General features: G+C 35.9%; 2 protein-coding genes and 1 pseudogene across 5 annotated transcripts; 2 read left to right on the forward strand and 1 right to left on the reverse strand.

The window, feature by feature from the left end:
- The first annotated feature begins 5,689 nt into the window (after positions 1-5,689).
- Positions 5,690-6,830, forward strand: LOC104755341 (caffeoylshikimate esterase pseudogene; annotated as a pseudogene). The gene has a single exon (XR_015587427.1). The product of XR_015587427.1 is annotated as a caffeoylshikimate esterase pseudogene (transcript).
- On the reverse strand, positions 6,723-12,669 carry LOC104755342 (helicase-like transcription factor CHR28). 3 transcript variants are annotated; one of them, XM_087496381.1, is made up of 13 exons: positions 12,463-12,624; positions 12,114-12,289; positions 11,938-12,019; positions 11,600-11,821; positions 10,367-11,484; positions 9,990-10,061; positions 9,689-9,766; positions 8,739-9,579; positions 8,521-8,651; positions 8,184-8,396; positions 7,441-8,040; positions 7,149-7,358; positions 6,723-7,055 (listed from the first exon to the last, which is right to left on the reverse strand). In XM_087496381.1, exons 2-13 carry the CDS (start codon positions 12,267-12,269, stop codon positions 6,945-6,947), a joined length of 3,834 nt encoding a protein of 1,277 aa, XP_087352507.1. In that variant the 5' UTR covers positions 12,270-12,289; positions 12,463-12,624; the 3' UTR covers positions 6,723-6,944. The 3 variants fall into 3 exon arrangements, with proteins under 3 accessions (XP_087352507.1, XP_087352508.1, XP_010476000.2); XM_087496382.1 differs by having other exon boundaries at positions 11,572-11,821; positions 12,463-12,576; XM_010477698.2 differs by having other exon boundaries at positions 12,114-12,669.
- Positions 12,670-13,172: 503 nt separating this feature from the next.
- On the forward strand, positions 13,173-15,469 carry LOC104755343 (protein GID8 homolog). Its single transcript, XM_010477702.3, has 8 exons — positions 13,173-13,253; positions 13,411-13,491; positions 13,601-13,624; positions 13,708-13,867; positions 13,961-14,067; positions 14,235-14,354; positions 14,635-14,803; positions 15,039-15,469. Exons 2-8 carry the CDS (start codon positions 13,468-13,470, stop codon positions 15,164-15,166), a joined length of 732 nt encoding a protein of 243 aa, XP_010476004.1. The 5' UTR covers positions 13,173-13,253; positions 13,411-13,467; the 3' UTR covers positions 15,167-15,469.
- The last annotated feature ends 347 nt before the right edge of the window (positions 15,470-15,816 follow it).

Below are 15,816 nucleotides of genomic sequence, written 5' to 3' on the forward strand. Positions count from 1 at the left end.
TGGTTTTAAATGGATTGTTTTATATTACCAAAACAGGGTTTGGTATGTCTAAGCCCAAGTCAAATCCCTATTAGTATGATATTGTCTGTTTTGAGTCGAGATGGCAAAGCCCGCACGGATTTCTTATTGGGTTCATTCCCAAAAAATTTCATATTAAATAAGATTGGACTTGACTTATATAATAAGATACTTATTTTCTAATCTTCCAATGTGGGAGATTGATTTGTATCCAACAATATGGTATAGCATAAAACGAACGACAAGTATTGGATCTACAAGTCCAATATTATCCAGCTGCTAATTGTACGTTTAAAAAAAATTGGATTATAGATTCAAAATTTCGAATGATTTATGTAAAAGCTCACTCGTAATACTTGTTATGCACATGGTGTCTTTAATAATGTATCGCCCACTAAAACCGAAGTCAAATATGTATGTACTTATAATAGTAGCTGTGTGGGTTTGTAATAGATCCACATTTATTAGGCTTCTACGCAATAACTTAACAACCAATAGTGTATCGACCAATATTATTTTGAATTATTTATCGAATATTGAAATAATATTATGAAAATAATGAAATAATACTTGAGCTGTAGGTTTGCTTAGTAGTGAAAAAGCTATATATAAAAGAGATTATTCTAATTCTATATATCAAACTAGTCATGCATAATTAATGTTTTTCTGCTCTAATATTTAAATTGAGTCAGCTTTGCTGCACTAAAATCATATGTCTAGAAGAATATTACAACTTACGATATGATACATGCAAAATTTGTTTTTAAAAATTACTTTAGTGATAGTATGTTGCATCAATTTTGCAGAACATATGAATAAAGATTACAAGATCAAGTTTTTACGAACCAGTATATCATTATCAAAATTCATGAAGCTGACGAATAATTCTCACCACTATCGCTAACGTCATAGACTCGTAGGTTATATATGATGCGGATATTCCTATAAAAAAAAAGAGAGACATGTCACGTTGAAACATCTTCGAGCAAGGACTGACTGTTGAGTGTTGAGAGAAAGGCAAATGGAGTATATATTCCAAATTGATGGTTCCCCTTAATTTTAATTTTAATTGTATTGATATTTTTCTATGAATATATGTAAAAAAGGAGTTAAATAAATTCATGGGAACCTCATCATTAGCAAAGTCGAATGATGTAGTTTTGTGGCGAACCTTATGCGTTGGGATTCTTGAATTCAATTCGATGTACAAATCGTTTAAAGATATGAGGATATAGCTAAATTAATTAAATGGTGAAGAGATCTAAATCATCTAGAAAATAAATCAAAAATATTGGACCTTTTTGTTCACCACTATATATGATAGTTTACGAGAGGAATTGAACCATGGAGTCTCTAAGAACTTTTTAGCACACAATCCACTATACCACTACACATGGAAGAAATTAGATAATTTTATAATTGATCGTATTGGTCAAAACTAACTTGAACTTTTAACTGAGTTATACACTTGACCTTTCTATAGTTCACTTATTAGCTTGATAATCGTAAGTATGCATAATACTAACTTTTTCCTTAATTATTGCAGAGTTAAAATCGACAGCTGTAAGTCTCAGCAATAGATAGTTTATATAATACATGTTCAGATCGAAGATTAGAGAAAAACTAATAAGCAAAACGAAAGTATTTTGTTGAATGGTTATGACATGGAATCCAACTTTCTTTGATGAGAAATGAGAGGGAAATCATGTCTGGATTATATATGTTACGTTTCGTAATGGATATACATAGTTTTTTTTGCATTTATTATTATTTTTTTTTTTGTCTTTTTGTTGGGAAGGTAATGTCTAATTGTCTATGTATTTAAAAAGAAAGTCTTAATGTATAAGAATGAGACATATAGTGTAAGAAGAATTACATGTTCATTGAACATTAGTTTATTTATGTTTATATCAAGAAATTATTCATGAATAACTTTCTGCTTGCATATGCGAATATAGAGCATTTGCAAGAGAGATTTAATTTTGGGGCTTCATTTGGTTGATATATAAAAATGAACACAATAGTGAACCATGTCTTATTTTCATTTTTATATGTTTACTTAATCTTTATTAGATAATAAAGTATACTATTGTCATATTTTTATAACACAATAGTGCACATCGAAATATATGAAGATTTCAAAATTTATCCATGCAATTCCGTTTGTTTTTTTTTTTTGGTCAAAATGTAATTCCGTTGGCTAATTACATCTTACTCAGCCACTTTGGTTAGGAGTGTATTCAATTTAATATTCAACAGATAATGGGTGTTTTTTTTTTTTTGAACGAAAAGATAACGGCGTATCCAAATTGATATTTTAAGTGATTTGTGTAAAATTTACAAATTTTTATTCAATCATGAATTTTAAAAAATCTCATGAAATCCACTTTTATTGAACTATTGATTTAAAAAACTACCTTAAAATCTAATGTTGGATTTGGATTTGAGAAATTTTAAAGGATTCTGGAATATTTGAAAAAAAAAAATTTGTGACAAATACATAAATCCAAATCTCATGGTTTTAGGTAAGATTTAAAAGAATTTTACAATAGATCATATTAGCTTCCATAAAATCATCAAAATTATATAAAATCCCATAAGATATCAAATCAAGTTGATATGATTTATTTTAAAATTCTTTCAATCTCATCTGAAATTATGAGATTTGGATTCATGTATTTTTAACTAAAGAAATTCTCATACATCCTCCAGAATCTCTTATAATTATTCAAATCTAAATCTATAAATTATTTTGAATAACAATATATTTCATTACACTTTTGAAAATTCATGATTGAAACATATAATTTGTAAATTTTACATAAATTAGTTAAAATGTCAAGTTGAATATACCCTCTTAATATCTAAGTTCTAACAGAGTACATAACCCATAAATTTATCGCCAAAATTATATATTATCTGAATATATATATATATATATATATATATATATATATATTTGTCTGAATAATCCAAATATTATTTTGTTATGGAATGACTCAATTAATTATATAAATAAATGGATTCGTAATCTCCAATTATAAATAGTCTATTAATCTTTCCTACTTGGATCCGTTGAATTGGTGAATGGCCACTAGCCGAGAGGTTATATTTTTGTACTATATAATAGGAAGCTAATGATTCATCTAATCACCTTCTAATAGTTGTATTGCCATTTCAAATTTTAGGTAATTAATTTATATTTTATATCTCTTAACTCAAAATAGAAGATTTAAAAATGTTTGTGTTCATATGGGGACCCCTTAACTGTTAAACCAGAGTCCATACGTTCATATTGGCCAATGGATGTCCACTTATATGATTCTCATAACTATGGATACCCACTTAACTATGAATATCATTTAAATGTGCAATTGTAATAACCTAATTGGCCAAAAGATCTGAGGGATATGTTTCTAGACAAATTATGAATCGGTCAATGTATTCTTTAATTATTTAGGATAATGACAATCCGCAATAGGACACGCGTTGAGATACTACTGATGGATCATTTGATAAGGAAAAATCAAGAAAACGATTAAGGAGTAAATCTTTCACCATCCAATTAGAGATCCCATAACCAATCTCCTACTAGTTGATGACTTATAAGACTCGTTCTTAACTACCTTAAGAGATAGTTTTGGTTTTGTAAATCACTAGGCTAGCTTCGCCTAAGTAAGATAGATTGATTCTTATCAGGATTACTTCGTGGAGAACTGGTAGAGAATGCTTTGGAAAAAATAATTTTGTCAGGTGGGACGTACAAAATTTTTGAAATTACGATATGTTTTAATTGACTTTTGAAAGTACTATACTACAAATGTTTTTTAAAAAAAAAATCTCTAAATAAGTATTATTTTCTTGATTCATGTTATCAGAAAAAAAAAATAATCAGATTCGTTTTCTATGGAGTTTTACTGGTATAGACATTAAGATAAAGAACATAAACTAGTCACAAGTTTGTCGATAGATTCCTTTTATTGAAAGAGCAAAAAACAAAGATTAGCTATTGACAACGCGGGACATAAGCAGAGACGACATGAGATAATTAATGCTAATGTTGTATAATAATGCGCACTAAAAGAGAGAAGATGAAATGTTTGATCGTCACTATTATAGATAGAAGGTATAGGTTCCACCTTTTACAATGAGTACTTGAAGGATTATAAGAGCATATGGAATCTAAACAACATACTGCTAGTCTACTAGAGACATGCCCTAAGAGTTTTAAATTCCCATCGATTTGACCCAACTAGAAATTCTTAGGTTCTATGCTACATTCCTTAGCCATTTCTATGACATAACCCGGATTTATTGCATTACATTATTCGTCCATATATATTGAAATTCTTAGGTTCTATATATTCGTATTCTCTTACTCATCACATTTGTCATGTTATGTTTATCAGAGTCGAGTGCTCGAAAAAAGTTGAGCGACAAACTGTTTAGGAAAAAAAGAAAACTATTTCTATTAGGTTTAGTTTATTAGTACACGCCGAATCACCTAAGGTGTTACCATAAATTTTAGAACAATACCAACTGTCACATTCAGACTCGGCTGTCCACATATCCAATCGAAACTCGTGAAGTTTTAAGTTTCTATACGCTAATGCGTGAGTCATGCACTCCATGCATGCAGAGAAACAGAGTGTTTTTTTTGGGGTCAACAAACAAAGATATTTACAAAACACGTATTGAGAGATAACTTTGCACGATCAGATGAGTTGTCATGTGACAACACCATTGGACGAGACATGGATTAGATGAATTCCAACTTCACTAGGGATGGTCAAAGTATTACAAGAAATCTCACTTTTTACCGGTGATTCTTATCCACCCAAAGATTGAAAGTGCGCATAAACATAAGTTTCATTTGAAAGCTTTTTTGACTATATCCACTCTAGCTCCCACAAACAAATTTTTTTTTTATAGGTTATGGAATCTTTTTTTGTTCTTTGGGTGTAAATTAAGCACTTTGTTCGTTTGCAAATATATTAGTTGACAAGAAAATACATAAAAAAAATTGAAGCTTTAAAAAATATCTATCAACCCTAACTATTCTTTTATCAACCTATGATCATTGATCAATATATCTATATGTATATTCGAGTTTATCTAACACTGTTATTGATTTAGTTACTATAACAATAGTAGTTGTAACTTGTACGTAGTGTTGCTTTTCACTATCCAATACTTTACTCTTAGTTGGGGCAAAAAAGTATAAACAGTGTTGTAGATTCAGAGAAGAATCGTCGTTCTCCTCTCCTTCTCCTTCTCCGCATATCGTAATGACATGTTAGTTTCATTAACGCGCTTGAAGTGTGCTATGCGTGTGTTGCACACGCGTTTGTACGGAGCCCTGATGTTGATTAAGACACTTCGTCGTCTTCAGTCTTTTTCCCTTTGTCGCAGCACACAGTCTGAAACTTATCGTTGTTGGGCTTTATTGTTTTATTGCAGGCCCAACTTGTTTTGCTCTTCGAAGCCCAATTTACATTTTTTTTCCCTTTCCTCAGTTGATGTTTCGAGACCAACAAAAAAAAATAGAACTTTTTGACCTTTTCCAAAAGCAAACGACAGTGAGTAAAAAAACGTCGTAAACATTCTCATCAAAAACCACCAACAAGAACACAAAATCTCTGAAAGGAAAACACTAATCTCTCTTTCCTCGATGTCTGATCAGCAGCTAGAAACAACAGAGATCAACTTCTGGGGAGAGACTTCAGAAGAAGACTACTTCAACCACAAAGGCATCATCGGCTCCAAATCTTTCTTCACTTCCCCTCGAGGTCTCAACCTCTTCACTCGTTCATGGCTTCCCTCTGCCTCTTCTCCGCCACGTGGTCTCATCTTCATGGTCCACGGCTACGGCAATGACGTCAGCTGGACGTTCCAGTCCACTCCCATCTTTCTCGCTCAGATGGGTTTCGCTTGCTTTGCTCTCGACATCGAAGGTCATGGCAGATCTGACGGTGTCCGCGCCTATGTTCCTTCCGTAGATCTAGTCGTCGATGACATCATCTCTTTCTTCATTTCGATTAAGCAGAACCCTAAGTATCATGGCTTGCCTCGGTTTCTCTTTGGAGAATCAATGGGCGGAGCGATTTGCCTTTTGATCCATTTCGCTGATCCGTTAGGGTTCGATGGAGCGGTTCTTGTTGCTCCCATGTGCAAAATCTCTGACAAGGTGAGACCTAAATGGCCGATTGATCAGTTTCTGATTATGATCTCCAGATTCTTGCCGACCTGGGCTATTGTTCCGACGGAAGATCTGTTAGAGAAATCCATCAAAGTGGAAGAGAAGAAACCAATTGCCAAGAGGAATCCGATGAGGTACGGTGAGAAACCGAGGTTAGGTACAGTGATGGAACTGCTTAGGGTTACTGATTACTTAGGGAAGAAGCTAAAAGATGTGAGCATTCCCTTCATTGTTGTGCACGGAAGTGCAGATGTTGTTACTGATCCTGAAGTGAGCAGAGAGCTGTACGAAGATGCTAAGAGCAAAGACAAGACATTGAAGATCTACCAAGGTATGATGCATTCCATGTTGTTCGGTGAACCCGATGACAACATTGACATTGTTCGCAAGGATATTGTTAGTTGGTTGAATGATAGATGTGGTGGAGACAAAACCAAGGTTTGATGGAACTCATTGTCATTGTTGCTGTAATGCTTGTATAGTCATATTTTATCATGAAACGGTATTTGGGTAAGACTAGACATTATGTATAGATCAATCTCATTGTTCTTACAGAGTTTTCTTATAATGCCCAATTTCATTCTATATACAAAGCAAAGCTACCTTTTTTCTATTTCCATGTTTGCACAAACCTGTAGTTAGTTCAGAAGATCTCTTTTGCTAAAAAGCTGCACAAACCCGGAAAACCCTATATACTATATGTACCTGAGTTTGTCAGAAAAGCTTTTCAAGTATCCGCCATGAACAGATAGTTCAAGTCCTCCACAGAGAGATGCGATTGCCGACTACCCTTTTCATCTTCTCCAAATGCAGAAGCTACCATCATTCTCTTCTTTTGCTGTGGCAATTTAATGTTTGTGAGGATAACTTAGCTAGTAGAAACCCCATAATTAAAAAAAACATAAAAACGTTGCAGAAATGATGAACTGACCTGAAGAGCCAATATGCGATCTTCAACTGTGTCTTTTACTGTGAACCGCACCACTTTTACTGGTCGTGTCTGTCCAATACGGTGTGCTCTGTCAATTGCTTGATCTTCAGTGGTCGGGTTCCACCATAAGTCCAGCATCAGAACATGACAAGCTGCCACCATGTTTAGCCCAAGACTTGCAGCTTTGAGAGACATTATCATTACAGAAACCTGAAGTAAGAAAGCCAGTCACAGTATCATTATGTGTAACATAAGTGATGTAGAGACAAAACGATGATCTTGGACTGCATACCTCAGGGAGAGTATTAAAATCTTGTACTGCTGCATCTCGAGCTGCTACCGTCATTTTCCCATCAAACCTTCTATACTGAATACCCGAACTCTTAAGACAAGCTTCAAGCAGGTCCAGCATCTTTGTCCATTGGGTAAACACAATGGCTTTTTCTCCAACTACCTTAACCAGACCATCCACGCTACTCTTCGCTGGAGTTGCAGGTAAACTGGATGACTTGTGAAGTTGCTGATTATTCTCTCCATTCTCAGAGCTCTGGTTCAAATCATTAACTAAAGTTGTCGGACTATGTGGTCTGCTCAGCGATTGCAAGATATCTAGAGCAGCCCTGATTTTGGATGAACCACATGGAAAATTTTCATTACAAGGCTCATCACTCCCAACAGGATCTGAAGTGGTACGATCACATGGAGCATCAAGTTTATGCAAGCCAAGCATAGCATTTTCCAGTGTTTCTCTGGAAAATAATGATGAAATTTCAAGTCCGGCTTTGCAGTATGACAGTGGGCATTGATTATTATCGCGAGTAAGGAATTCGCAAATGCACTGTTTACAGAAAACGTGACCACAAATTGAAACAACCGCATCTTTGGGTGCACCCTATAAGTGAAGAAGGGACAAAGAATAAGAAACTCATGGTGAACATACAATAACTTGACATCTAAACGCGAGAGATAACAACTCAAAGAATCCAAAGCAGTGCCTTTGAGTTTAAAGTATTATTCAGGAGTCGAGAATCTTACATTGCAGATACCACAAGTTGCTAGTGAAGAAGCTTCTAAGCGATGTAGAAGAAAGGTTTGGTTCTCATATGGAAGCTTCCTAGCCACCTCAGTTGAGGAAGTCCATGTCGTACTGGATACTAGAAGAGGATGACCACAAGCTTGACGAAGACGCAACAGCATCAACAATATATTTACATAGTTTTGCTTCACCGTTCCAGCTTCTGCATATTCCTGACAATTCAATTACGTACAAACAAAGAATCAGCCTTCAGTATCATTATAGACTAAGAAGCACCCATGGGCGGTCATAAAATGTAATTGCGTATCCATGTTCTACATGTGTCCATAGCCATACCTTGAATTGATCACGAGAGTCGCACTCTAACTTTGAGTAGAAATCACGTTCTTCCTTGGTGAAGTCCACTCTCCTCAACTCAATGGACTTAGGAGGTAAAGAGATTACGGGTTTTCCATCAAGAAGTGTATCTAACGATTTTAAAAGTTAAAAGTTACAACCCATAGAAAACTTTCATGAAATATCAGGAAATTTAGCTTCATAATAAGAAGACTGACCTTTGGTTCGTCTAAGCATTATTTTTTTCAGGATAGCCTGCAACGTTTGATATCCTTTCACCGGGTACCTACTGATGGGGTTCTTAATCGTTTCACAAAACGTTGGGTAGCTAGAATAAGGATCATACTTAAGAAATCTGAAGTAGCTGTAGAGGTCATCAATTGAATTCTGGATAGGAGTGCCAGACAAACACCACCTCCGCTTAGCATGAAGGCCTGAACATGCCCTTGCAGCGTGGGTTTTGTGATTCTTAAAGATCTGAGCTTCATCTAGAACAACTCTAAACCATGAAACTTGCGCGAGAGGACCAGACATAAACTCGACAGGTTCACAATCCATATGTTTCCTCTTCTTTGTGCCCTTCTTTTGAGATTTTGGCGGATCATTTTTGTTTGAGCCAAAACCAGCAGATTCGACTCCACTATCATGTATGCCACCCTTCTCATCAGCTTTTTCAAGAGGCTGTTTCGGGACTTCCATGCTCACAAGGGAATATGTGGTGATGACAACATCATATTTAGCTAGCTCGTGAGGATCCTTTGTCCTGCTGCCACCATGGTATACAAGAACAGAGAGATTTGCTTCAAGAGTAACCTTCTTGCGTAATTCATCAGCCCATTGTCTCATCAGACTAGTGGGACAAACAATAAGAGTTCCGGCAACTGGCCTTCCGTTCATCTTGCATAAACTGTCTTTGGCGACTTTTTTTTCACTGAAAACAACTTGAGAGTGGTTAAATGGATTGCTTCCTCTATTCTTTGAATCTTCTTCACATGGTAGAGAAGGTGTAGACCGTTCTGTCAGTATAAGCGCTATTGTGGAAACTGTTTTTCCAAGTCCCTGCAAAAGAAGATAATTACACAAGAAAAATTAGCAAGATCAATGTTTGTTGTGTTGAATGTATTTGTAACTGATAACATGATATAGATTACAACAGTAGAAATATAACCTGATCATCAGCAAGAATTCCCCCAAAACAAGGGTTCCCGCTAGTCTCCTTTTGGGACATCCAGTCCAATGCAATCCGCTGTTAAGGTGTAATGTATGGTTAAATTGGATCTACACTAAGTATTATAACAAAGAAAACTACCATCAACTTGGAGAAACCATGTCAATTGACAAATTTCCACAATTCAAGCCTAAATCATCTTAGTTAAGCAAAGAGAAGGACACTTAGGAATTAGACACGCAAAAGTTTGTCTTATAAACATCTAGAGGGAATGTTACTACTTATCTAATAAAATACAAACCTGATGTCTAAGAAGCGAGACTGCCAATACACCGTCAGGAGGATTTGCTTCAGAACTAGGCTGAGAAAGATCCTGTTATTTCAAGCAATCGTTAGACCTAATGAAACTGAAACAAAATAAAGTAAAAGGGAAAACATTGGATAAAACTCATAAGATGCAGTTTGGCATTATATCACACATGCAACCAACATCAGAAGACTTAAATAAATACCTCATGCACAGAACACAAGAACAGACTTTTAATTTTATAATAAGCTTCCGCATATAAAGAAAACTTCATAAAGGAATTGAGTATGTGTGTCTGGGCGAGAAATGTATAAAAAAGAACAGACATGGGACTATTGAGAAAAAGGCTTACACGCTTAAACACCACTAACCTGCATATCAGTATGAAGGATCATGTTTTCCTTGTTTGACTCAAACTTCAAGCCTCCACAATGATTAGAAGTTCGACTAACTGTAGAATGTTCTGAAGAAAACACTGGTGTCTGCACATCCAGATATTGGTGTAGATTAACAAATTCACCACAAGAATCTATTTTATGGATATCAGAATCATCATCTCGATCGGGTATACGTTTTGATGGACTTTCAACTGTTCCAGAGCTGAAACTAGAAAGATAAGAGCCTGCCCTCCTAATGTATTCATGGTCCTCGTCTCCTACCAGAATATCCAAATACTCAGTGCCTGAATTTACTGGGTCAGGTTCTGCTACATTTTGCAAACAGCCATCTGAAGCAAAACAATTATAGAAGCTTCTGCCGTCAATAACTTGGCCAGGGAAAGAAGTCGGGGGTGCCATAAACGAGTATTCATTCCCGACATCTGTCTGATAGGAGGTTGCGCAATAAGAGCCACCAGACCATTGCAAAGTCGTTCCTTCAACTGTATGAACATCACTACATATACTATAGTTCCCAGGAACTGAACTGTAAACCGTGTTCTCCAACTGAAGCTCTGGTTTAACCTTCACATGGACTGCTCTATTCTCCTGAAAGCTGCTTGAACAATTATAAGGCTGCTGAAGCTCCTTATCAACTAGATGAACATCAAAACTATTGTCTAACTTGACACAAGCAGGGGAAACTGGAGGAATGGTTTCACATTGGATGCTGAGTTCTCTTTCACTGCTTACATAAAGCCCAGAGTTCCTCTCTGGAGTTCCATTATCTAGTGATTCTAGTCCTACAGGTCTATCATAAACCATCCAGCTTGCATCATCTGACTGACACTCCCTAAATCCACTCCCCATGTTATTTACAAATTCTTCTTTTTGGGGAAGGAACTGGAATGTGTAACTAGGGGAGACTTCGGACAGGGATGCATCCATTGTATGGCCAGAAGAGGCACAATTATCAGCACAATCAGTAACATGACTGGAATCATGAGATATATGAGACACCAGGGAGGAATTTTGCATAGCTCCAATTCCTGAGTCATTTCCAGATATGGTATTGAAATAGGGAGTCATCATAGTGGGGATGCAAGGTAGACCTGCAATATGATGTAAAAATCAGTGAGAAAATCTCTCAATATTAGCTCCAAATGATAGGGAACATGAAAATTTAAAGAGAATAAAACCTGAAAACTTCACAGAGAAGGTTCATACATTTGTAATCAATTGTCATGTCATCCACGTTGGATACAGTGCCATATTCAAAATTTTCAGGATAGGAGACCACATCGCCACCATAGTCATAGAAACAAGTCGCATCTGCTCCCAGTCCTCCATTCCCAGGTTCAGCAAATGAACTTGGCTCTGGTATTACACTTTGTGAGGCTCCAGGACCATACATATCCCGGTAAGGAAACCAATCAGTGGACTGAGATCCTAAGCAAGAAACATATATAATCAAAAAAATCAAAACACTGAACTTAATTCCACACTTCAATATTCAAAGTTAAAACAGAGAAATCAAAAGAGTACTCCTCGCTACGTCTACTAACCACTTTGCATCATCAGCGTGTTACTAAGCTCACCAGACTCTACAACAGATGAACCAACCGGAGTCACCAATTCTTCACTAACCTGGAAGTAATCACTCAAAAAAATTAAGTCTCCATCACTATAATCGAGAAATTAAGTAAGCATTTGAACCACATAGACTTAAGCGAAACCATACCTCAACAGAAGTAGGATCCTCGTCGAGAATCCGATAAATCGATTCAATGTCAACCATAAGATCCTCGTCTTCGGCTCCAAATCCAAAGCCTGTAGAAGAATCATCCTCTAACAGCGACGAATCGCGAGGCTGGAACACTGAATCCTTCTCACTCATCACGAACCCAAACCCTAAGACTGTAAAAATCGAAACAAAAACCTAAATCCACCAAATCGAACACTCAGAGAAGAGTTTTTTTTTTCCTCACGGAAAACTCTAGTCAAACGCGAACACAGAGACTTGCGATTTCGAAGGGAAGGGGAAAAAGAAAAACTAGCAAGTATAGGTTTAGAAAACGATGAATTCTTACTCAGAAGAAGGTTCTAGAGTAGTTAGGGAGGGGGATGATGATCCACGCCACTTTTATAGTGCCGGTGGTGAGGTTGATTTTTTTTTTTTCCCTTCTCTTTCTTTTCTCCGGAATGGAGAAAAGGTAAGCGAAAGAGACGCAGATTTAAAATAAGAAACGGTCGAAGAAGTTGGCTTCTTTCTTTTTTTCCTTTGTTTGATTGTTACTATTGGTAGGTGGTGGTCATTGTTTATTATTAATAATCATGAGCCGTTATTAATGTTTTCTACTAACCAATCAAAGTAATGTGCTGACTTCAAAAACAAAAAGTATGCAAAATGCTTATGATATAAGCATTAATCATTTCTTATCGTTTTCTACACTCTTTTTTGGTTTTTCCTAATTTTTCTACACGCCACAAACATTTAATGTTTGTTTACAGGTTTGACCAAAAAGTTTAGATATATAACCTTTTTTGTCAAAACAGAAAAAGTTGGTTTACATTTCCTTATTGTATCCATTAATAAATGAGTAGATTTTTTCCTTAAACATATCACAAATTTTAACCTTATCTATTTCGGTATTTCCTACCAAAAATGTCACTTACTAAATTCCATTTTACCAAAAAAATTACACCTAAACGGCTAAACCAATAATGTTAGCTATTTCAACCGCCTCGATTTATTACGGTTCGACCAAAACCCGGTTTAATTATGTTTATAAATAAGAGGAGAAGATTGAAATTTCTTAGGCAAATCGCACAAGAAAGGAACCACACTAACCGTTTCACAGCAATCCTTCACTCTCTCCAGGTACTTTTCTCTCGGAAAATTTCACAGATTTTCCCGGAAAAAAAACTCGTCTCCGCACCTAATCTTTCTTAGAAATTACGCACACTATTGTATCATCCTCGATCTTTTGACTAAAAAGACCTCGATGATACTCGTCTTTCTTTGTTCGTCGTCGAAGCGAATTTTCTAGGTCAACTTTGAGAGAACATTTTCTCGGGAAAATTCAATTGTTCAGATGGCAGATAGCGAAGATGATGAGGTAAATTAATCTATTCATCTTCATCGATTTGTTTTTTCTTTGTATGACGATGATTCAAGAGTGAGGTTTACTAATGTAACTCTGTATCTGGCTTCGTTTTCTTATTCAGATAATAGATATTGAAGGATATACGGTAATGATCTTTCGTCTTCACCGATTGTTTTCTTTGTATCCAAGTTTGATGATGAAGTGTATCCTTTTTTATCTTGGTTTTAGGAATCATCTAAAGCATCGATCACGAGTGAAGATTGGGAGCGGTTGCTGAGAACTGTGAAGATTCAGAGAGAAGAAGTGAACAGACTCGTTATGAATTTTTTTGTGGTTGAAGGTTTTCTAGAAGCTGTGGAGAAGTTCGAATCAGAGTCTGGAACTAAGCGTATCTCTTTTTGTTTTTAGAGATTCTTCGTTGTAGTGCTGTGTTAGTTAGTGTGTTATCTGGTAATGGTTATGATTCCTTATCAAGAAACAGCAGAAGTTGAATCTGCGAGTATCGCTGGCCGAGTGGCTGTTGTCAAGGCTATCCAAAGCGGAGATCTTGAGGTTGCTGTTGAGAAGCTGAAGGCTTTAAACCCTGAGGTACATTGCTTTTTTATCTGTATTGATCTTTAGGATAAGTATTGGTGGAGCCTGTCACATTTTCATGGAAACTTATAATTTGGTTTGGACATGTGTGTGATATGTTTGCTTTTCTATTCCTGATTGCTCACAGTTTCTCACCTCATGAGACTCGTTGCTATTTGCAGATACTGAAGGAGAGTTTTTGTCTTCATCAGCAAAGGTTGATAGAAATAATCCGCTTGGGGACTACTGATAAGGCCTTAGAGTTTGCTCAGAAAGAGCTTAAACCATTTGGAGAACAGAACGTAGGTCACTTAACCGTTAATTATAAACCACATTGTGTGTCATGTTAGTATCTCGAGTCTTTGATTTATCTTTTTTGGACTTTCATCCATATCTGTTCTGTCATGATCATAAACTTCATAGTTTACTTAGTTTTCAATCGTTAAAGATGATGTTTTCTATGTGTAAAGCATCTATATCTTGCTCGCTGACTCCACAAATGCCATTGTTCTTTTGATTCTATTAGAGTTTACTGACACATCACTTGTCATAAAAGATTAAAACGTTTTACATCTTATGCAGCGGGTGTTTCTGGAAGAATTGGAAAAAACTCTTATGTTGCTCGGTTATGAAGATCTTACTACCTCTAGCTGCCCGATGACTCTGAGAGAGCTTCTTACCAATTCACAGCGGTTGAAGACAGCTGCCGAAGTAGAAGCAGCGATTCTTATAAGTCAGACTGGTGAAAAATGTAAGTGCTCAACTTCTTACTAGTTATGGCTTAAGACAGCAATTACAACAAGCCTCTAGCACTGTTCATTTGCAAATTAATAGGATCAATTGTTTATGATGCCAAAAAACTTGCATAATTACAGTGAGACAACTGTTTTTTACATTCTTTAGTATCCCACATGCGCTGTTCAGATTGCCTCTTGAAACTGTCAATGTACTAACTCGATGATGGTCTTATGTTTGTGAATGAACAGATTCCAAACTTGAACACTTGTTGAAGATGCTGAATTGGACTCAGAATCAACTGGATGAAGAGTTAGAGTATCCACGCATGACTGTTTTGCCCACTGGCCAGGTTACAGTCATAAACTCATCAGAATGATTCTTCACCTCTTTCAGCAAATAATGGCTCTGCCTAAAGGGAACATGTATAATGAGATATAACCTGATCTGTGACAAGAACATGAGGAGACCATAGCTTCATATTGTATACTATTTTGATTGAGATGAGAGTTTTTTGGCATTGCACTTATTGATAAAAGGCATTTTGCTTTCTAAATGGGAAATATTGGACCACTTGGTGGTAGCAGTAAAGAAATATATGTAGGTTACTGGTTAAGCTTTTATTCTCCAACATGGTACGGTTCCTAGAAAGCTACCTGTGAAGGGGCTATTGAATTGGTTTTGAAGTTTGTTGGGGTGTTTGACCTACTAACCAAAAAAGTTGCTTGTTTGTCTCCTTATTGCACTGTTCTTCAATGTACTTTAAAATCTCTGAGCTTTGCTTATCTTTCTCTCTCACCTAAGAAGATAGTTGCAAAACTAATTTGTCCAAAAGGAATATATCATGATTTAGAAGAATGTTAGGTGCGAGTCAATGGTGTGTTTCTAGCTAGTTTCTACTTCAAAAAGGTGATTTGTGGCGAAACATAAAATTTGAGGTGATTCAAATCTTAGCTAATTATAGTATCATGCATTCATCTAACGAATTTCAAAGCATTTTTCGAGAGCATAACTAGACTTAAAACGAGA

Source organism: Camelina sativa, chromosome 17 (genome assembly GCF_030686135.1).
Source record: "Camelina sativa cultivar CO46 ecotype springtype chromosome 17, ASM3068613v1".
NCBI classification, from domain to species: Eukaryota; Viridiplantae; Streptophyta; class Magnoliopsida; order Brassicales; family Brassicaceae; genus Camelina; species Camelina sativa.

Coding starts and splice junctions, on each gene's coding strand:
- LOC104755342 (XM_010477698.2), bottom strand. CDS start 12,269: ATGAGTGAGAAGGATTCAGTGTTCCAGCCTCGCGATTCGTCGCTGTTA. Junction 11,485..11,599: donor CATGACAATTGATTACAAAT/GTATGAACCTTC, acceptor ATCATATTGCAG/GTCTACCTTGCATCCCCACT. Junction 10,062..10,366: donor TCCTTCATACTGATATGCAG/GTTAGTGGTGTT, acceptor TTGAAATAACAG/GATCTTTCTCAGCCTAGTTC.
- LOC104755343 (XM_010477702.3), top strand. CDS start 13,468: ATGGCAGATAGCGAAGATGATGAG. Junction 13,492..13,600: donor CAGATAGCGAAGATGATGAG/GTAAATTAATCT, acceptor TTTCTTATTCAG/ATAATAGATATTGAAGGATA. Junction 14,355..14,634: donor AACCATTTGGAGAACAGAAC/GTAGGTCACTTA, acceptor CATCTTATGCAG/CGGGTGTTTCTGGAAGAATT.